General features: G+C 37.7%; 3 protein-coding genes across 5 annotated transcripts in view; 1 reads left to right on the top strand and 2 right to left on the bottom strand.

The window, feature by feature from the left end:
- LOC127644815 (gastrula zinc finger protein XlCGF8.2DB-like) overlaps positions 1-5,285 on the bottom strand; it is a 31,202-nt gene extending 25,917 nt beyond the window's left edge. For both annotated transcript variants that reach the window (XM_052128210.1, XM_052128211.1), the window contains exons 1-2: positions 5,121-5,285; positions 2,787-2,912 (exon numbers count right to left, since the gene is read on the bottom strand). In XM_052128210.1, coding sequence (XP_051984170.1) covers positions 2,787-2,895 — 109 coding nt within the window. In that variant the 5' untranslated portion in view covers positions 2,896-2,912; positions 5,121-5,285. The remainder of the gene's footprint in view (positions 1-2,786; positions 2,913-5,120) is intronic.
- LOC127645727 (zinc finger protein 420-like) overlaps positions 1-22,854 on the top strand; it is a 451,613-nt gene that overhangs the window by 304,825 nt on the left and 123,934 nt on the right. The gene's annotated exons all lie outside the window — the stretch shown is intronic.
- LOC127644810 (gastrula zinc finger protein XlCGF57.1-like) lies at positions 10,544-18,259 on the bottom strand. Of its 2 annotated transcripts, XM_052128189.1 has the most exons (4): positions 18,216-18,259; positions 14,765-14,967; positions 14,132-14,273; positions 10,544-11,961 (listed from the first exon to the last, which is right to left on the bottom strand). In XM_052128189.1, exons 3-4 carry the CDS (start codon positions 14,226-14,228, stop codon positions 10,766-10,768), a joined length of 1,293 nt encoding a protein of 430 aa, XP_051984149.1. In that variant the 5' UTR covers positions 14,229-14,273; positions 14,765-14,967; positions 18,216-18,259; the 3' UTR covers positions 10,544-10,765. The 2 variants fall into 2 exon arrangements, with proteins under 2 accessions (XP_051984149.1, XP_051984150.1); XM_052128190.1 differs by lacking the exon at positions 14,765-14,967 and having other exon boundaries at positions 18,216-18,257.

Here is a 22,854-nt window from a genome sequence, read left to right as displayed (position 1 = left end):
TTTCACCTGCAAATCTGTGTCTCTCATGCACCCCATGACAAGACCAGACCACAAAAAAAATTATTATATTTCTGCAGTAGATCCAAAGTTGATCTTCTGAGTTTGTAATTTCATTCACATGGAATTATTAAGTTTGCATTACAGCCTACATTATGGCCTCTCTTTAGTCTCTTGTTTCCCAACAAGACGTGATGAAGCCATGAGCAAACAACAGATATTTATAGTTGTTCTTGGCAAATATCTTTAACAAACACTTAAACAGGTAGTTCAAAAGATAGTTCACCCCCAAAAATGAAATGTCTGTCATTATTACTCAAGCCTGTATGAATTTCTCTCTTCCGTGAAACACAAAAGTTGTTAGGAAGAATGTAAATCTGTCACCAGGCCATCTTTTTTTCTACAATGAATGTGAATCATGAATGAATATAACATTCTGCCTAACCTCTCCTTTTGAGTTAAAATAAAGAAAAAAGTCAAACAGGTTTGCAACAAGAGTTTGTATATATAGTTTTACGTGTTATGGGTACAGTTTTTATTTGAAAAATTCCATAGTTTTTTTTTATAGATGCATGTTTTTACCAGTGGTTACCATGGTCTTGTTACAAACGTTTCAAAATTATATATATATATATATAATTTAGGGCAAAGGGCAAATAATTATTATAATAATAATAATAAATAAAGCACTGAAATAGCAAGCATTACACCACACTAAGACAGACACAAAGAACAATGCTGGATATGACATGCACAACAAACCAACACCACTTCACAAGTTGTTCCAGAGCAGAATCGAACCAGTACCTTTCAGCTTCCCATTTCTGCACACTATCCACTGAAACACACAGCCACAAGGCTGACAGCTATCAAAAGGCACATACCAAGCTGAGTCAACACAGCGGTCATTCCAATAAAATTTTTATTGCTGTAACTTTTCAACAGACACGAAAATCTAAATTCTGTTCAGTAATTTCTGTGCAGCTTGTGAAAAGGTCATTTGAGATATTTTTCATAGTAGTGAAAACTAAACACCTCAATCCAACATGGCGGCCACTGTAGCAAGTAGAGTTCTAATGTAAGTTGTCCACTAAAATCACCATTAGGAGAATAATAAGAGGGGAAAAATCTAGAGCTAACAGTTGACAAGTTAAAGTAAAGAAAAGTTACATTTTAAATTTTGGCTGGCAGTGGCAATTTTTCATTATGTACACACCATAGCGCTGCCTTAAACTCCCATTGGGGAGAAAGAGGAATAACAATGAGGAGGATACCTGCAGAAACAATCAGTGATGAGCCCTGCAGCTATTCAGTAAGCACAATACAAAAGACCTCCAGTGCAATAGAAAGTGTAAGACCTGCTAAGGTGGGGATCGTCAAGAACTTTACACATTGTCCCACTCAGTTGACACATCTCAGCCATGGTAAAGAGACATGATGAGTTTAGAGTCAGCACGCAAGTGTGGGTTTTCTTTTGAACTATAGGTGGCACTGTCTAAAAATGCAGTGCCACTTATAGTTCAATCCTCAGGACATGTTGATCATGTATACCAATTTTCTTTCAAATCCAACAATGCATCCAATAGTAATTTCACATATTAAAGGGATTTCTTTTATTATTGCATTTATACATACAGAGAGACAAACAAGAAATTTACTACAGTGAAGAAAATTACAAATGTATTGAGGGAAAAGAAAAAGAGAATACATAAGTAAATAAGACAACAAAAACAGAGGTAAACAAGAGATTGCTAAATACAAATAAAGAACAGCAAATATATAGACATAGTTTAAAAAGATAAAGGGTGGAATTTTTTTTTACATGCATGTACATTTATCTGATGTGGAATACAAAAGGAAATTTCGGACAATTCTGTATTACTATTAGCTCCAGACTACCGTGTGGCCTGAGTAGCTCAGCGAGTATTGATGCTGACTACCACCCCTGGAGTTGAGAGTTCGAATCCAGGGCATGCCGGGTGACTCCAGCCAGGTCTCCAAACAAATTGGTAGGGAGGGTAGAGTCACATGGGGTAACCTCCTCGTGGTCGCGATTAGTGGTTCTCACTATCAATGGGGCACGTGGTAAGTTGTGCATGGATTGCAGAGAGTAGCATGAGCCTCCACATGCTGGGAGTCTTAGTGATGTCATGCACAACGAGCCACGAGTTAAGATGAGCGGAGGAGAAGAGGCGGCAAACATTGTCCTATGATTCCAAGCACTTCATGTTGCATAACAGGAAAATTTGCAGAACTTTTGCTTTTAAATAGTCTAGTAAAACCACAAAAGCCTCTGGTGACTTTCTTAGCAAATACTGAAGTGACAATCGTTCATACTTAATAACTTGATTTGATTTTCAAGCATGACCATTTCATTATTATATCCTATGCACTGTAATAACACATGCTCCACTGTCTGTGGTAGCCCAAATGTGCTACACAAGCCTGTATCATGTTTTCCTATGATATGTAAAGACTGTTTAAGAGCTGTATGCCCTATTCTGAGACATGATAGGAATCCTCCCTTCTATTACCACAAATCGATCTCTTATGACCTACTTCCCTTTGTAAACTGTACAAGTGCCTTCCTTTTCCATCCTTATCCCACATTTCCTACCACATTCCTTTTATTGCTCTTTTTATTATCCCATTGATATTCTGACAAAAGTCAAAAACTCACACCATTGCATCCCTAATGTTCTGCAGAATATTAAAAGCCATGTGTTTGGAACGGCATGTGGATAATAAATTGCATCACAATTTGCATTATTGCAAGAATGGGCACCAACCTTTTTGTTCCTCAGTATCTTCATTCTTCAGTCTGAATGGTTCAGAAATACTGATGTCTTCACTCTCCTCTTTAAACTCCTCTTTAACAAACTCCATCTTCAGTAGCATGTCAAGCAGATTTCATTCTAAGTGTCAGAGATAGTGGAAGTTATTTGGTGCAAAAACAAAATAATAAAAAATAATAAATGGACCATAGAAAAACAAATGATAAGACTCTGTGAAAAGTGCTGCAAGCGATTTTAGCCATTCTGCTTCCACAAGACGGGAGATGTTGAGTTAGCCACGGACCCTCTTTCCAAAACCCAGCACATCACAGACACCATTGAGGCCAGGGTTGTGCAAAATTCTGAATTTCAAAATGGCTGACCAGCAAAAGTGTCAAAGACAGCAGCCCTTGGACACATTTTTGTTTGCTGTTTACAAAGTCTCCAGCTGTCACAGAGACCGCTGAGATATCTCAGGACACTTAGTGATTTCTTTCAGGGAGTATAAACATTTTCTGAGTAACATTCCATAAAATCAAAAAGGGGCAAATTTATGTTCTCTGCAAGAAAATATTTTTTTTCTCTGTTGAACTTATAAAACAAAAAAAGGTATGATTTAAAATAGAAATAACAGGACTGGGTAAAAACATACATTTTCTGATTGTTCTTTATTCCTAGATCAATCTCATAATATGCAATTTTCAGCCCTGACATGCTTCCGCTAAACTAGGTGATGAGAGAAAAAGTTTGGATTGACTCATTCTATTTAATACATTTCCAAAGATGAGATCCATGCAATCCATTGTTAATGTCTCTTTCAATACGATTGCTGTTCACTCAGTTGCTGATCAAAAACGTAAAAAAGAAACCGTAAAACTGCTGGTTTTCTTGAAGAGAAAGTAGCGTTTTAGCTCTTCATCTACATATCAGTCTATTTACTTGTAAAAAGTACAAATTGTACATGTAATCAAACATGCAGGCCTAACAAATATATACATTTGTGAACATGTTTATTGTTAATGCATGTTAAAGGTGCAATATGTAATATATTTTCAGTACTAAAGCATAAAATTATCATATGTTATGAGAGATTTTGGAAACATGCCAAGTTGAAATACTGGCTTCTCCGAAGACAATGTCCGCTCCAGGCCAGAATTTCTGTTTGTGTTTTGGCGTGTGTGATCCCACTCACAGCCCATATCCCAATAGTATTTTGACACCCAAGTTAGCGGAAAAACAACGTGCTGCAGTCATGGAAGCCAGCAATACATCTAGCAAACACTGACAGTTATAAAAATCCACATGAGCTGGTTTATAATTTACAAGCAATAAAAACATTGCAAATGTATGTAGCTGATCAATTTGCAGTGTAAGGCTCATCGCTTGACATTGTCAGTATGCTCGTTCCTGTTGCGTGTCCTCAACCTGGCAATCCGCGTGAGCTTCGACTTTGGGGAGGAGGGGGCGGGGGAGACAACTCTCTCCAATATTTAGAATTTGGACTGCAGTGCCCATTTTAAACACTTCATGTCAATGTTACATATTGCTCCTTTAATATACTGTTTATCTCATTTATTGAGGTGATGATCTGCACACAGATGAGACACTTTTCAGTTTATTTCACACAACTTGTGATGAAATTGTTTGTACAATAGTTGTAATCTTTGTACACAACATTATTTAAGAGACTAACTAAAATATGATCACAATTGCAGGCCAAAATGTATTTTCACTTGAATTTAGCACAGCATATTTTGCATCTGCATCACTTCCTGTGTATTTTTGAATGCAGCCCAAAAATGTGGGCTATTTGAGTTTTATTAAATGCACTAATTACAGTTTCATGTTATGATTATTATACAGCTCTTCATTTGAATAGAAGAACAATGTGCAGCAGTGAGTTTTGTTTGACTTGTGTTAAGACTAGAGTTGTTTAACTCTAAAGGCTGTGCCTTACCAGTGGCACACAGTATTTGATTTGAGCCAGAGTATTTTTTTGTTATTTTTGTACTATAGTAAAGGTAGCACAAAACCCTTTAAAAGTAGAAAGAAGTTAGGACCTTTGTGTGTTTTAAATGGCGCAAAATTATGTTATACGGTTCATATAAACAACGGATGTACTATTATTAACGTGCACATGCCCGGTTGATCAATAACACCTCTGGAGTAGAGGGACTTAAAACATAAGGTCGCTAGTTAACAAGAAAACCAGTTAAACGTAACACCGGTCTTGCGGAAATTGTACTTGGACATCAAGTTGCACAACTGTCCTATATTTAAGCGGTAAAACGCACCAAACCAGTCTGATACACAGAAACACATGACAATAAAACAAGAGAAAATACTCACCAACTTAACTTGCAGCATCGTCTCTTCTTTTGTTTGTTCAGATAGCTGCGGAAACTCCTTAAACAAGCAGAATCCAAATAGGAAAACAGTTACTTGAAATAAAAACAATAAAGCACCTAGAGTAGATCTCATGCAATACAAGAGAATTTTACACTGCAGTCAATGTGTTGCCGTAGCGCATACTTATGACATCAGATCTTTCCTCTTGTTTAACTTTTTCTTCTTCTTTCAGTTTTGTAGCAGTTGGCAAACAAACCTTTTGTGCATTTCCGCCACCTACGTGGGGGGCGCGCTCCTGTATCATGTTTTCCTATGTTAGATAAAAGACTGTTTTAGAGCTGTATGCCTTATTCTGAGACGTGATAGAACCGAATCCTCCCTTCTATTAGGCTACCACAAATCGATCTCTTATGACCTACTTCCCTCTGTAAACTGTACAAGTGCCTTCCTTTTCCCTCCTTATCCCACATTTCCTAAAACATTCCTTTTATTGCTCTTTTTATTAACCTATTGATTTCTAATTTACTTAATGGTATACTTATTTCTATTTCTGAATTTTTTAAGTATTCTTGGCTATATCATCTGATTCCTCATTCCCTTCCACCCCTTCATGAGCTGGTAGCCTTACAAAAAATATGTATATTCCTTGATAATGTTACCTGTATTGTTTGTAATATTTCTAATAATATATCTTGTCTTGATGATGATTTCCCATTCATTTAACTTAATTTAACATTTAATGGATGAGTGTCCTCCACCCACTGAATTTCTCGTTTCTGCTGTGTAAACACATAATTTGTTATCCCTTTTATTTATTATATATTTAAACTGGGCAATGACCATTGCTGAAGCTGTTTGCCCAGAACCTGGATCTTTTGATCCTTCAGCATATATTTGCAAACAATGGTTGTATTTCTGTTCTAAGTATTTCATCACTGCCAGTTGCTTCGAAATACATCTTTGTTTATCCTTCAACTGGAGATCGACTGAAGAAATGGGAAATAACCAATGTGTTATAATATGTATTGCTATTGTTGGACTAACATCCACATCATTTATACCAATTCGCTGTTTATTCATCAGCAGTCCATCCATACCTCTCCAACTTTGAATACTCATATTCCCAGCATTTCTCCGTACTTTCTTTATTGGGTGACATGTTACACTACTCTTCCCACCAGAAGCCTGCGGTCGGCTAAGGAACGTCGACCAAAACAAAGAGGCACCAAAACACTTTCCCGGACTTTCAGTTTCATCATACCACGTTGGTGGAATGACCTTCCCAAATCAATCCCTGAAGCTAACTCACTCTCTATCGTCAAAAAATGGCTAAAAACACATATTTTCCTAGAGCACTTAACCAGTCACTTAAATCTGTTTTGTATATTATTCTGATGATAGTGAAACTTTGTAGTATGGCACTTTTCGTACCACTGTCTCCTTAAGATGATTCGCTTAAGCTTTCCTATTTTGTAAGTTGCTTTGGATAAAAGCGTCTGCCAAATGAATAAATGTAAATGTAAATGACTGGTCTCCCCCAGAGGAAGCGGAACAGTCTTGCCTCGATTATTGGTTCCAGCAGTCCGGAAGCCATCAAACGGCAGCAACCCGCAAAATTCTTACCCTAAGTTCATAACATACTATCAAAGTCCTGGAGCGCGACCTTATACGGCACGCTCGCGCAGTGAAGCTGTCCTCTTTAATGTGGATCACAGGAAAGAAAACGGCCCAATTACCCCCTGTGGAGAAGGCGGTAGCAGCACACCTCTGCCCAGCGAGAAACATGTACATCCTTCCAAACAGTGTCAACAAACAAGCTGAATCAGCACTCGACACAATGGTGGTGCTCCAGGGCAGAAATGAGTGATAAGGAAAACACCACTCTTTTGGATGCTCCAGTGTCTCCAGCTGGCCTTTTTGGCGGCTCTGTAAATAAGTTTGCTGAGCGTTACATCGCAATTCAGCAGCAATCACAGGCTATGAGACACCTTATGCCCAAATGGAGTATAATCACCCTTGCTCTGTTTTGAGCCAGCGCCCGACAAAAAGCCCCATACCTGCTGCCTCACAGGCACCTGCGTATAAGCACAACCCTTTGAAGCAGAAATCAGAGCCTGCGATTCCCTCCGGGTCTGCTCCAAAAAAGGCTCGATTGGAGACACAAAACACAGTTCCCCATGTCCTCACTATGTTTGTACTCCTCATGGGAATGGTGTGTCCTTACAAGACATATGTTTTGCAATTGGATGGTCCTAGCAAAACACATTCCCAAGGTTTTACAACCTAGAAGTAACATCTCTTTCTTCACAAGTCCTCTCTGTTTAGAGCACTTGCTATTCATTGGCCACACACACACACACACTCAGACTGGGTCGAAGGTTCATCTTCCAACAGCACAATGACCCAAAGCACACAGCCAAGATAACAAAGGAGTGGCTACGAGACAACTCTGTGAATGTCCTTGAGTTGCCCAGCCAGAACCCAGACTTGAACCCGATTGAACATCTCTGGAGAGATCTGAAAATGGCTGTGCACCAACACTCCCCATCCAACCTGATGGAGCTTGAGAGGTTCAACAAAGTAATGAGCAAAGTCTGTGAATACTTATGTACATGTGATTTTTTTCGTTATCTATTTTTAATAAATTTGCAAAGATTTCAAACAAACTTCTTTCACGTTGTCATTATGAGGTATTGTTTGCAGAATTTTGAGAAAAATAATTAGTTTAATACATTTTTGAATAAGGCTGTAACATAACAAAATGTGGAAAAAGTGAAGCACTGTGAACACTTTCCAGATGCACTGTATATGACTATAGTTAATATATTCATTATGAGTGCTATCCTCCCGATCATCACAAGGATACCTCACTGCGGCATGCTCATGGCTGCCACGTATCCTCTCTGGGAAGTTATGTCTTGTAGTGCGGCGTGATGGGATTCTGTTCCCCATATGCGTTAATAAATGCAATGTAAAGTGGACTGAGTCGTAAGGGAATGTCTCAGTTACATATGTAAACTCGGTTCCCTGAGGCGAAGGGAACGAGACATTGTGAACGCTAGCCACACTACAAGACTCAAGGCATGAGTGATGTGCTCCTTGTTCTGTCAGAAATACTGAGGAAATGGTGTCTGTGCACCTGTTTTTATAGCAGTCAGTTTCGCACCAAAACAAGTGGGGCTCAAACACCATAGCCAATATTAGAATATTGGCGTTATTGTAGAGAGGTTTCAAATAGGTTGTGTATGAAGGCTCTCACCATATGTGTTAATAAACATAATGTCTTGTTCCCTTCATCTCAGGGAACCGAGGTTACGTACGTTACCGTGATTATTTAATTGTTGACTCGATCAACAATGAAATCCAGATAACTCCCTAATCAACGTATGAAGAACGGGCTCCTGAATTGAAAGGTGTTTCTATTATTGTAAACTTAATTTGGTATGCAATTACATTTCCCACAAACTGAAACAACCCAATTACACCGGAAATAAAGGTTTTGACAACTCTGTGCTCCCAGGCCATTAGCAAAATGCAACTGTGTAGTGCATATGAATTGGGAATTTCTTTGTCATCAGTCAGCAGAATCATTATTACAACTAGTAATGCCCTCTCCAGACAGCACATCTCCATCAATTCATACAGTGAAGAAAATAAGTATTTGAACACCCTGCTATTTTGCAAGTTCTCCCACTTAGAAATCATGGAGGGGTCTGAAATTGTCATCGTAGGTGCATGTCCACTGTGAGAGACATAATCTATAAAAAAAAAATCCAGAAATCACAATGTATGATTTTTTAACTATTTATTTGTATGATACAGCTGCAAATAAGTATTTGAACACCTGAGAAAATCAATGTTTATATTTGGTACAGTAGCCTTTGTTTGCAATTACAGAGGTCAAACGTTTCCTGTAGTTTTTCACCAGGTTTGCACACACTGCAGGAGGGATTTTGGCCCACTCCTCCACACAGATCTTCTCTAGATCAGTCAGGTTTCTGGGCTGTTGCTGAGAAACACGGAGTTTGAGCTCTCTCCAAAGATTCTCTATTGGGTTTAGGTCTGGAGACTGGCTAGGCCACGCCAGAACCTTGATATGCTTCTTACAGAGCCACTCCTTGGTTATCCTGGCTGTGTGCTTCGGGTCATTGTCATGTTGGAAGACCAAGCCTCGACCCATCTTCAATGCTCTAACTGAGGGAAGGAGGTTGTTCCCCAAAATCTCGCAATACATGGCCCCGGTCATCCTCTCCTTAATACAGTGCAGTCGCCCTGTCCCATGTGCAGAAAAACACCCCTAAAGCATGATGCTACCACCCCCATGCTTCACAGTAGGGATGGTGTTCTTGGGATGGTACTCATCATTCTTCTTCCTCCAAACACGGTTAGTGGAATTATGACCAAAAGTTCTATTTTGGTCTCATCTGACCACATAACTTTCTCCCATGACTCCTCTGGATCATCCAAATGGTCATTGGCAAACTTAAGACGGGCCTTGACATGTGCTGGTTTAAGCAGGGGAACCTTCCATGCCATGCATGATTTCAAACCATGACGTCTTAGTGTATTACCAACAGTAACCTTGGAAACGGTATTCACAGCTCTTTTCAGGTCATTGACCAGCTCCTCCTGTGTAGTTCTGGGCTGATTTCTCACCTTTCTTAGGATCATTGAGACCCCACGAGGTGAGATCTTGCATGGGGCCCCAGTCCGAGGGAGATTGACAGTCATGTTTAGCTTCTTATTTTCCTGGGGAAGAAGGCTCGCTACAAAGAAATAAGGCGGCATTTATGGCCATCGCTAGACTGCCCGATGTGGTTGATGTAGTAGATAGGATGCACAGCATGTTTGTATAATTACACCAACAACTGATGAAGATGTGTTCGGCAACCAAATACGCTTTCAAACATGACTCTCAGATCCTAATGAAGTGGCTCTTGACTTTCTTTTCAGCTTTGTGTACAAATACAAAAACGTCATAATTTTTTTACATTTACATTAGTATAGCATATAATATAATAAAATATATGCAACTTCCCGCTGTATAATTAATGAATTTGCTGACAAATTGCTGTCTCGTGTACCAATAACATTGGCCAATTAAATAAAGTGTGCTCATGTGACATCATCCATAGCAACAAGGTCAACTCCGTCTTTCTCTTACCTTAAGATTTCTTAAGTAAAACATGCTCTTAGCATTTTTGAGAATGGGTTTTAAGCAAAGACTCTTAGCTAGGATCTCTTTGGAGAACTTCTAGTTATAAGTTAACATTCTTTGTGAATATGGGCCCAGGATTAAGTTCACAACATAAATTAAATCAGAAATAATATCTGGCAAAAATGGTCTTCTAAATTGTGTTATTTTTTTAATTATTATTTAGCTGTAATAACTCTAAATTAAAAAAAATTTCAGGCTGGTCCAACTAATGCACATAGACATTCAAGTACACTGACAGAAAATTACTTAAGATGATTTACTCTTTGAACTGTATTTCCACCAGTTGCCATATGATTTCTCCATTCCTATGTATAGGAAGGACAAGTCTCATCCTTATAATGTCTCTCAAAATAAGCATACTGATATGACCAAAATCATTTTTTGTCTTTATTTCATCCATCCTATAAGAGTTATCACCATATCACTCTTAGTCTTTAGAACAATGGAGTAACTTCTCTCTTGAATGACATTTCATATGAGCTCTTAGCTTTGTTTTTCCTGCGAAACTCTTTCCACACTGAAGGCATTTGAAAGCCTTCGCTCCAGTGTGAGTTTTTAAGTGGCAACTCAGACTTCCTCTATGTGTGAAACTCTTTTCACATAGATTGCAGGTATAAGGCTTTTCTCCAGTGTGAATTCTGATGTGATACTTCAGTGAATATTTGTTGATGAAGCTCTTCCCACACTGAGGGCATATGAAAGGCCTTTCTCCGGTGTGAATGCTCATGTGATAATTAAGGGCACTTTTGTCTGTTAAACTCTTTCCACACTCATGACATTTGTATGGAGTCTCTCCAGTGTGAATTCTCATGTGCTCCTTATAAATTTTTTCATGTGTGAAACTCTTTTCACACTGATGGCATTTGTAAGGCTTCTCTCCAGTGTGAATTCTTATGTGGACTTTAAGACTGACTTTATGTCTAAAACTCTTTTCACACTGAAGGCATGTGTAAGGCTTCTCTACATTGTGAGTCCTTATGTGGATATTAAGACTTGCTTTATGTGTGTAACTCTTTTCACACTGATGGCATGTGTAAGGTTTCTCTCCAGAGTGAATTCTTAAGTGGACTTTAAGACTTCCTTTCTCTGTGAAACTCTTATCACACTGGAGGCATGTGAAAGGCTTCCCTACAGTATGAGTCCTTATGTGGATATTAAGACTTCCTTTATGTCGAAAACTCTTTCCACACTGATGGCACGTGTAAGGTTTCTCTCCAGAGTGAATTCTTAAGTGGACTTTAAGACCTCCTTTATGTGTGAAACTCTTTTCACACTGATGGCATGAATAAGGCTTCTCTCCAGTGTGAATTCTCATGTGCCTTTGAAGGCTTCCTTTTACAAAGAAACTTTTTCCACACTGAGGGCATGTGAAAGGTTTCTCTCCAGTATGAATTCTTATGTGCCTTTGAAGGGCTACTTTATTTGTGAAATTCTTTCCACACTGAGGGCAGGTGAAAGAATTTTCTTTTTTTTTAATTCGAGTTTTTTTATGTGAGTGTTTCTTTTCAGTCTGGGAGCAACTATAAGATTTTTCTCCAGTTACAAATTTAGTAGGTTTCTGATACTGGTGATTCTCCTCCACTTCATTCGGTCCTTCACTTTCCTCTTTCAGCTGCATCAGGTCTAAAATCAAAACAAAGACAAAGTGGGATAAAATTAAAATGATATAAAAAGTGAACCACATCAATAGCACAAGTAAAAGCTCAAATATTTATTTCAATCAGGCATGTTCATTTAAGGAGACCTCCAAACTGTGTAGTGTTGGGGGTATTTTAGGATAGTGATTAGGAAATTCTGGCCAATAGCGCTGCACAGCACACGTTTTAATACTTGCTCGTTCATCTGTATTGACCTTGCACCATGGCTCCATCCTCGATGTAAGCAAAGACCGCAATGTGCTGTGTTTGTTCGTGGGCTTGTTAAGTAGTATAGTTGTCAGTTAGATCAATATCCGGTTCTCAAGTCAATGAAAAAGCGATCAGACTCTGTATCGCTTCTCAGTTTCCCCAGCTCTGGCACGAGAAGCAGCATAGTGGAAAGGGGGTATATTAGAGTGTATGTGTGTGTGGCTTTTGAAACTAGAACCTATTGGATATAAATTTTTAAAAGACACAAGCCGTTCAACATGTCCCATTTCAACTTCATGTTTCAATAGGAAATATGTCAGAGGACCAAAGAAATCGTCAAGGCAGTTTACAGGGACTTTAAGGTAGGGATTTGCACAAGTAGTAGAGTAAAAGAGTATTTGGTCTGCACCAGCTACTAAAGTATTTTAAACACTTCTCGAATATCGAAAATTCATTTTCCTTTCGCGTTCGACTGCTGTGAGGGGCTCTGAATTAGCGCTGTGGAAACGTGTTGATGAGGTGTTGGATGAGAGAAGATATGTCATGGTGTCTGTGCTTCTAAAGCAAAGCCAAGTTATATTACAAGGCAATACTTACTAAATTCTACTCTATTGTCATGCAAACCAACAGATGACTATCTGCTTTGGTCATGGAAAACATTTGAAGCGACATTTTCCAGGCTCAACCCTGCTTGGTTTCAGTGGGCAAGCAGTCTACAGCTAGAGGGTGATATTGCTACTGATGAATATACTTTTTTTTTTAAAACACGTAGACAGAAGTCACTGGTAGAGGTCCAATACATTCTAGAAATAGGAAATATGCTCCTCTAGTCATCCAACAACCAATTAGTATGTTCAATATTTTTTGCTGTGATTCTCTTAAAGGAATGAATTGAGAGACGAAACTTCTAAGAGAGAGTTAAGCACGCTGCTTAGTTGTGCTTTTGCATGGAGTTACTATCAGCACAAAAAACATTGAGAAGTCTATTGAAAGCAGTACTTGAGTAGATCTTCACTATCAGACTTTAAACAGCCTGCTGTGAGCAGTGTTCCTAATTATATGCATAGTCTACTATTACAGATAGCTTAAACTTTAGTTTAGATACCACACTTCCATTAACATGCCATACACTGGGGGGCAGGGTGGAGCTTACACTTTGCTAGTGGCGCATGGATACTGCATGTGATTTGTTTATTTTCTAGACCAGCGGTTCTTAAACTGGGGCAAATTTGTCTTTAATTAATTATAGGCTTATTCTAGCTATAAGTGGTATAAACTAGTGCCCGGCCAATTTATCGGTATGATATGAGCGCGTTACTGCGTGAGATAAAGCACGTGTGAAGGCTTCACGCTATTCTCTGTGGCATCCACGCACAACTAACCACACACCCCACAGAGAGCGAAAACCACATTATAGTGAGAACCACATTATAGCAACCAAGAGGAGGTTACCCCATGTGACTCTACCCTCCCTAGCAACCAGGCCAATTTGGTTGCTTAGGAGACCTGGCTGGAGTCACACAGCATGCCCTGGATTCAAACTCATGACTCACGGGGTGGTAGTCAGCGTAGCATAGTTGCTGAGCTAACCAGGCCCCCCAGACTTGTTTACAGAGCTGAGCTGATAGAGTTAAGCGGTCTCTTCATAGTAAGTTGCAAACTAGTTTATAAAATACATACTGGAAATACTGGTTAATAAGCAATGACCCCCCTATATTTTCCCTTTTCAATATAACTAATATAACGTTGACTCTGTCCCTGACAACCATGTCGGGCTCTAGTATAAACTGCCAGTTATGGCCCCCAAGCCACCAGGGTCCCCGAACAAGCTGTTTTTTTTATAACATGAGGGGGAATAAATGACAACAGAACTTCCAATTTTGGGTGAATTATTCCTTTTTTGATCTTCAGCAGTCCTTACATAAAAATCAAGAATGATCACCAACCTCTTTGTTCCTCAGTATCTTCATTCTTCAGTCTGAATGGTTCTGAAATACTGATGTCTTCACTCTCCTCTTTGAACTCTTCTTTAATAAACTCCATCTTCAGTTGCAAGTCAAGCAGATTTCATTCTAAGTGTCAGAGAGTCTGGAAAAAATTATTTGGTGCAAAAAATAAATAAATTCTAAATGGACCTCAAGGAACATAAGTAGAAACATTTATATTATAAATAATAATAATAATAAATGATTGTTATAAATAGTGTTTGTGAATAGTTATGGAAAAACTATTATTATAACATTTCAGTTAAATGAAGGTAATCACTAAAATGTATGGGCCATGAGCAACCTTTTTAAGGGGCCAGAAAAACGTGTAATAGGGCTGCACGATATGGAGGAAAAATGCAATATGCGATAAGTTGTTGGATAATGCAATACCATTAGCTATATGGCAGATATTAAAATTCATATTTAAATATTATTTAAAAAAAGCATATGAATACAAAGTTAACTTCACCAAATCCTACAATTGTGTGTTTTATGAAATATTAAACTGTTACACTGTAATTTATGTACGATTTATTTAATAATTAGTTTATTCAATGTAGGACTTGAAAAATGTTGTCCAGAAGCACTTGCCATAGACATTCGCTTTGGTTTAATGTTCCTTTTCTCAGTTGACACTGCGGCTGCACTTATAGCCCTTTTTCACCAACATGGTTCGGGAGTGGGTTCCTGGCCCGGTGCGAATTCTCGAAGTGTTCTGCGCATTTCCACCACAGAAAAGGCAGTTCTGGGGCCAAAATCCTGGTTCGACACAGGCCCCATATGCTTGCTGGTCTCTACGCAGGAAACGATTATGTCAGTGTATGGAGGGTGGGATAATGTTTCATCGCCATGGTAAAGTTTTCCTAAACAACAACAGTTGCTACCTTCTGCAGCAAGGATTACTACTTTGCTCTATAACAACAATAAAAAACCCATAAAATTATCAGACTTCAAAAGCCTTCAGGTAACATAACAAAAGGAGTGCTCTACTTTGATATGGTATTAACGAAGATTCGAGATAAACTAGAGAGATCGCAAAGGAAAAAATGTATCTACGCGAATGAAGATACAGCACGAAATTATGCATGCCACCATCCATCAGACAATTGACCAAATCATAAACAAATTGAAAAAACTTAAGGGAGTACGCAAGCAAAAAGCAACAGTGGATGGAGCAACATTGTTTTGGACTCGGTTAACGACCAGCCTGCTGATTAATCGGGGCACTGAATTCAGTAACGCTCATGATAAACAGTGAATCGCCGGTGTCCTCTGCAGCTGATCTTAGGAAGTTGTTATATTTGCCAACTTTGTTAACTTTTCTTACACTGTTGTCATCTTATTTTGTGCATCGTTTAGTTCTGTAAGGGGATTTTTGATCAGCCATTCACAAAGTTTGGAAGATCGCAGCTATCTGTTAAGTAAAACGGGGGATTCTCAACTATATGCTATGGTAGGGGTGTTCAAACTTTTTCGGTCGAGGGCCAAATGCAGAAAAAAAATGTGCCGTGGGCCACATCGCTGTAATAATTAAAACAATGGCTAGAAGCTTCTAGATTGCCACAATGCATAATTTTTATATTGTACGTTTAATATTAAGCCAGTTTTAATCATAATTTGTGCTCTATAGTATGCTTGTGTAGGCCCTACATGTAAATAAAAATAGGGTATTTCACTCACAAATAAGTTTTACAATGGAACAGTGATGCGTCTTATCCAAATATTATACTCATTTATTCACATTTGTATCTTTTTGATATCCATTCAGTGGCACTGCAAAGAACAAAGATCTGCTACTGAGTGTTGGGTGTGACCAATCATCACAATAATCAGAATCAGATTACATTTTATCAGTTGATGAAGTGATGCAAGGAATTACTCTTAATTTTTCAAAGAATTATTCTTTATAGCTATACAGCTAAATCTTCTGTTCTGTTGTTACTTGCGTTACAAATAAGATTTTAATTTGATCAAAATTATCTCGTGTGATATCACTTATGTAAACTGATAAGGTAACACTTTATTCATTAAACGTTTGCAAGGTAAACCTCGATAGCGGTGAATAAGAGATTAAGGCAAATATAATTTTTTGCTTCAATATCAAAAGAAAAATGGCACTATTAAGTTTCCTCAACTTTCCAAAAAACTGTTCTTTTTTTTCACTGTGAGGAGCAAAGAAAGTGTTTCACTCTGAAGATCTTGATGCTGCAGCAGTGATTGAGTGACAGTCTGTGAACTTCCGCTGTTGTAAAAGTCCCATTCAATAATCTCTTCAAAAAATAAACCCAGTAATGTAACGACAGGAACGCCACCCATTGTAAAGAAGCAAAAGCACAACAATTTCATTAGAAATGGACTTGAGTGAGAGTAAAAAGTACCCACTTTTAAACCTACTCTAAAAGTAAAAAAAAAAAGAAATCAAAAGGTTTCTCAAATAAATGTAACTGAGTAAATGTAGCACGTTACTACCCACCTCTGTCCATACTAGATTGATGAGTTAACTGTGTACCTTTTTAAATAGTCCGCATCAGATAATTATATAAAGTATTACTGTTACACAATAGTAATTAGTGAGTGCTAATTACTACTGTGTTAACTCATTGTATGTACTGTATTTTCCCAAATCAGTCAGCAGGCAGAGAAAATGATTCAGAAAGAAATCTCAGTATAGACTATTATTTCTTTAGATAGGGATGATTTTAAATAAAACTAAACTAAATTGACAAATTGAAAATGAAGTAGAAATTAAAGCTAAATTCACATTCAAAACATAATAACCTTGATTGTCATGACTAACGCAGCTTTCACGTTCTTTAGTCTATGTTTGAGTGGAGGAGAAAAGCAACAAATAATTGAAATGTCAATAGAACGCAATAAAAATTGTGTTGAAGGACAGTTTTGTCTTCATACACCTAAAGCATACACTTTCATTCTGAAACCACTTTAAAGTCTGTTCAGTAGGATACTAATCATAAAATATATATGAAAGGCAACAGAGCTGTTTTTGTTACCTGTATATTGACAAATTGTTTTTCTTAGTTGTGAAGTTTAAAAAAGGAGACAGAAGATTTCAAATTTACTGTCACTCTTTCAGCAGCTATATTAGATACTTCATCACATCTGTGGTATCTCATTTTTTAAAACTAGCTCTAGGGTAATATAATACAAAGTATGTTTTAAATTTACACCAAATAGTTTAAAAATTGCAAATATAACAATGTTTGCTAGATTTACACTGCTAAATAAGGCAGAAACACATCATCGAAGTCAGTTGGGAGGCTTGACATTTTTAATGTTGTGTTAAATTCCTGTTGCTCAGTCTAATTTTCATAAGCAGGCTCTCTTGTCATGGTCCATGATCTTCAAACACAATGTTTCTCCAACTAGCTATTTTTGCAATAATAGGGATGCATGTTATAAGCGCCAGTCACTGTTTTTTGGAAAATGGTTAGAATGGCATCAATCTTGCAAGACAATTATTCAATAATGGATCACAAGATTTTCAACTTTTACTTTAAGAATGTATTATTTGGGTTTAATGAGTTCGAGAAACAATATGAAGACATATATTTAAATGTAACTAATTATTTTACTTGTCAAGAACTGTATTCATAAGTGTTGAATATCAAACCCATTTTCTCTCAAAATCTCAAAAGATTTTGGAATTCACAAAAAAAAAGCCATAAAACTTGTGTACGAATCTTTATATAACATTTGGTATAATATGACCCCATACCTCTGCTATTTATGACTTTATTTATGTCTCAGCACCCCCCACTTATCTTGTTCCTCTTTTGTTTTTATTTTTACTAGTTATAACATTTTAGTCTTTTTAATTCCCTTGGCGTTGAGTGCTATTTGTCCTTTTGTCTTTCTGTTCTGAAAACTCTTGTATATTATTGCAATGCAATAAAAAAATAAATAAAAAAAAAGTACGTCGAGAGCCTCATATTAATTTGCACAAACACCTGAAATTTCGCCATATGCACTAAACTAGTCTGATACACGAGCACAAGAGAAAATGAACGACAAAAACACTCACCAGTTTCATCTCTCGCAGAACAATCTTCTTTCGTTTGTTCTGATATATCAGAAACCAACGCTAGAGGCGCATTCCCGCCACCAACTGGACTGGAGTGTAAAGCGCACTACGACTCTTCTTCTTCTGTATTCATTGGCGGTTGGCAAACCAGCTCAGGTGCATTTCGCCACCTACTGTTATGGAGTGTAAGGCATTGTTTAATCTGAATATCATATTTCCCCAAGGGCTTGATGTTATAATCTTCTAATCAGACCTGTTGTTTTTAGGTAATCTAATACAGCCTTAGTAACCTTTGAATTGTTATTCTATAAATTCTGCAATGTTAAACTATTTATTCCTTTGGATTTAGCTTTAAAATCTTCTCCGAGCTGAGATCTTTCTTTGTAAAAACCTATGCATTCTAATAAAACATGTTTAACAGTTTCCGGTAATCCACAATTATTGCAAAGTTCATTGGTATGCTTTCCTATCTTAAATAGTGACTGGTTCAATACAGTGTGTCCGATAAAGAGTAGTGGAATTACTGTGTCATCCCTTCTTTTGCCACAGACTATCGCTCATTTCCTACCTCTTTTTTATTCCATATAGATGTCTTCCCTTTCTCTCCTGGGTCCACATTTCTTGCCACCTCCTTTTACTTTGTGGTGCATTAATATCTATTCTTGTATACTTTAATGCCAGTTTAGCCATTTCATCTGCTAGTTCATAACCTTTTACCGCCACGTTTGCCAGCACCCACAGAAATAATGTTTTTATCCTTTGTTGTTGTATTCTAAACATATTCTGTCTAGAATTAGATTTCATTAAGCTGGTAAGGCCAGAAAGAGACCAACACATTAGTGGCTGAACTTCTTCCACCCACTGAAGAGCCAACTGTATTGCTATCATTTCTGATGAGAAAACAGATAAATTATTAGATGTTCGTTTCCCTATTTTACAGTCAAACTGAGGAATAACTAGTGCTGTTGCTGTATGTCCAAACTCTGGATCCTTTGAACCATCAGTAAAGATTTGTATAAAATAATAATACTTTTGATCTATATTTTGCCTCACTACCATATCCTTAGAAACCCATCTTTGTTGTCATTAATTTTTTCATGCAAATGTAAATCGACTGATGACATTGGAATCATCCAGGGAGGTAACACTGGCATTGCCACTGTTGGGCTTACTTCAGCATTGAAAATTCACATTCTGTGAGCCTCATTATTTGCGTTCCAACCGAAACTCACCAACTGTGAATACTCATATTCCCAACAGTTGTCTAGACATTTCGTTACAGTATGACTATAACTATGTCCTTTTATTGATATCCAATAAACCATTTTCAGTTGTAACCAGTGAATTTCCAAAGGCATTTCTCTCACTTCCATTTGAATAGCAGCTACTGGGAACATCTGCATGCATCACAACACATTCTTAATGCCTGTGATTGGATAACTTCTAGCTTTTTTTCAGAGACTTTGCAGAACCTGAACTATACTGCCATAATACATAGTGTATCTTATTAAAACACTATATATTCTCCTTAGGGAAGGGTGACTTGAACACCAATCTGTCCCAGCCAAGCATTGAAATACATTTATTCCCTTCTTACATTTGTCTACTACTTTTTGAATATGGCATTCAAAGGTTAACTTTGAGTCCATCCATACTCTCCCAGAAACTTGATTTTTGATACTTGTTCTAATACCTGATTGTACATCTTTAGTTTAACGTTGTACATTTCAAGTTTTAGCTTCTTGAAAAACATACTACCTGCATTTTAGTTACTGAAAATCGGAACCATCAACTGTTAGCCCACTTTCCAACTTCATCTATTGCCTCCTGCATTCTATCCTCCACATATTTGACATTCCTTCCCCTCTTCCATAATGCTCCATCATCTGCATATAGAGATCTTCCTACCTCAGTCCCAATTAAAAGTACATGATCTACGGTCTCTAAATGACCACATTTTTCACAGTTACCAGACTCTACCTTTCCAATTATAAAGGTTGTGATTTAAACCAGAACGTCCAATACATAGTCGGGATGTAACAACGTCCTTTAATCTGTTGATGCTGTATGTCTTACCCTCTCCACTCCAGCCTGTCCCTGAATACTACACAGATGTCTTCCCTTGTATTCATTATCCCACAACTCCTGCCATTTCTTCATTTCAGCCACCCTGATTAATCCTTTCACTTCTGATTTACTCAGTAACACTTTAATATCAATTTGTGGATGTCTCAAGGTGTTTAGATTTCTGAAATGAAAAATGGGGACATTTCTAGTTCAGTGGTAAATATGTCATTGAAATTGCACATGTTACATTTAATTAAAAAAGGGGGACAATTCAGATGTTATGTATTTTGACCTTGGTGAATGTATTAATGTCATGAGCTATGGTATATCGTACTCTTCTGGATATGTCTCAATGATATATGGTATATCATTCTTTTCTACACTGTATACAGTAGATGACACTGTGGCATGAAAGTGAACAGCAAACATATATAAACAAAGGTTGAATATAGGAACTATTGCAGCTGACTCCACAGCACAGGGAAACCTGCCCTTGGTCTCACTCTGCATCACTTTTCTTACTTTCTTCTAAAATTGATTCTCACCGCCTGTTTTCCTTCACCTTTACCTGGCACTTTCCCAAATGTAAGATGGTAGGCTACAAATTTGCTTTGTGGCATACTGGCAGAGGAATTTCAATAGAGCTCACTTGACTACCATTTCCTTCAACATTACAACTGAAATCATATGAAACACTTACTCTATGTATTATATCAGTGCCTGAAATTCATTTCTGAAGGGGGGATTGCCCCCCTCAGATGCCTCAAATTGTTCGAGATTTTTTCCATTTTGTAGTCATGACACAAATATATTCAATATTGTATAATCATAATAATAGTTCTTGTTAGTATTACACTATTTCACTTAACCGTTTCTATCAGTTATATCATATGGACCTATTTTTCTTAATTATATCTTTTAATTCGATAAAATCTTGTTTTATGTATTATGATGCTTTTTTTCAGTCACTTGTTTATTGTTTCCCAGCAAGGTGCAATGTAATTTGTGCTGTAACCTGCTCGCTTACATTTATTGCTGTTCTTTGCAGATACTTTATTATACATTTAATTTATATTTCCATGTAATTAATGTTGAATTCTTATTTTAAATGCATTAATTTTATATAATACATAACAATCTAACTTATTTATAACATAACTAGTATGTGCCTCACCTCCAAGCTGTTAAAGATGATGATGTTTCTTTTCAATTGTGCTTGCTCCCTGGTCCAGGTCAATGGCAAAACCGGCGTTGAGCGGGGGCGCTGGGCTTAGTGGGGACGTTGTGCGCGCAGGTGTATGCACGATCTCCGGATAGCAAGAGACATCGGGGGATTTACCTGGAGGAAATCTACTCTTTGAGAGGAAAAGTCAGAATGAAGCCGCATTCCGACCTCCCTTTTATACCTGTATATTGGGGGGAGTGGCATGCAAATTCTAAGGTGTATCGGGCTCTCAAAAGTGACCCCTAGTGTTACTTCATTGACACAATGTTGAGTGAGTGACAGAAGGGGAAATTCTTGCATGTTGGCCTTTTCAATAAATGGAAACCATTGCTTAATAGATATATTTTAATTGTATCTTCCTGAAAATCAAAAAGAAAATACATTGCATACAGTCAGCCCTGACTTTATAGCTTGGATCAGGCTCCTCTACACCTCCACTGTTGCATCAATCAAAGTTAATGGTATTAAATCCCACCTATTTTTATTGTCTTGTGGCACTCATCAAGGTTGCCCTTTGTCCCCATTGCTGTTTGCCCTGGCTGTCAAACCCTTGGCCATATGGCTCTGTGCTGAGGAAATATTTGAGGGTATCAGACGTTATGGTATGTCTCATAAACTTGCTTTGTATGTAGATGATCTTTTGCTTTATATTTCAAATCATGCATCCTCTCTCCCTGTAATTGTCGGCATTTTAGAAAGATTTGGGAAATACTCCGGTTACAAGCTAAATCTCAGTAAATGTGAGTGTCTCCCAATTAACCTCTCTGCTGAGCAGCTTCCTCAAGATCTCCTTCCTGCTAAAAGGGCAATTGAAGGTTTTAAATATCTAGGAATCCTTGTTACCAACTCATCCCAAGAGCTTTTTGCAAAAAATTTAAACCCGCTTTTAGATCGGTGTAAATCAGATTTTGCTAGATGGTCTTCCCTCCCGCTTTCACTAATGGGGCGGGTCAACCTAGTGAAAATGGTGGAACTCCCCAAGTTTCTTTATGCCTTCAAACACATTCCCATACTTATAAGTAATTTTTCTCTTCTCTAGACCAGTTAACACACGCTTTCTTATGGTGTGTTGGGTGTGCTCGCATTAGGAGAAGAGTCCTCCAACTCCCTAGGTCTAAGGGAGGACTAGCTTTTCCAAACCTTCGTCACTACTACTGGGCGTGCAACATTAGTAGACTTCCATTCTGGAACACAAATAAACTACAGAGCAATCAACCTCAGTGGGCCCATATAGAAACTTCTTTTTCAGATTTATCAACAAATTTAACCTTCCAAATAGCCATCTGTTCCGCTACTTCCAAATTCGACACTATTTACGATCTCAATCGCCTAACTTTCCTAACCAAC

The sequence above is a fragment of the Xyrauchen texanus genome, chromosome 6 (assembly GCF_025860055.1).
Source record: "Xyrauchen texanus isolate HMW12.3.18 chromosome 6, RBS_HiC_50CHRs, whole genome shotgun sequence".
NCBI classification, from domain to species: domain Eukaryota; kingdom Metazoa; phylum Chordata; class Actinopteri; order Cypriniformes; family Catostomidae; genus Xyrauchen; species Xyrauchen texanus.
Note: the sequence above shows the minus strand (reverse complement) of the source record. Positions and strands in the feature narration are given on the sequence as shown.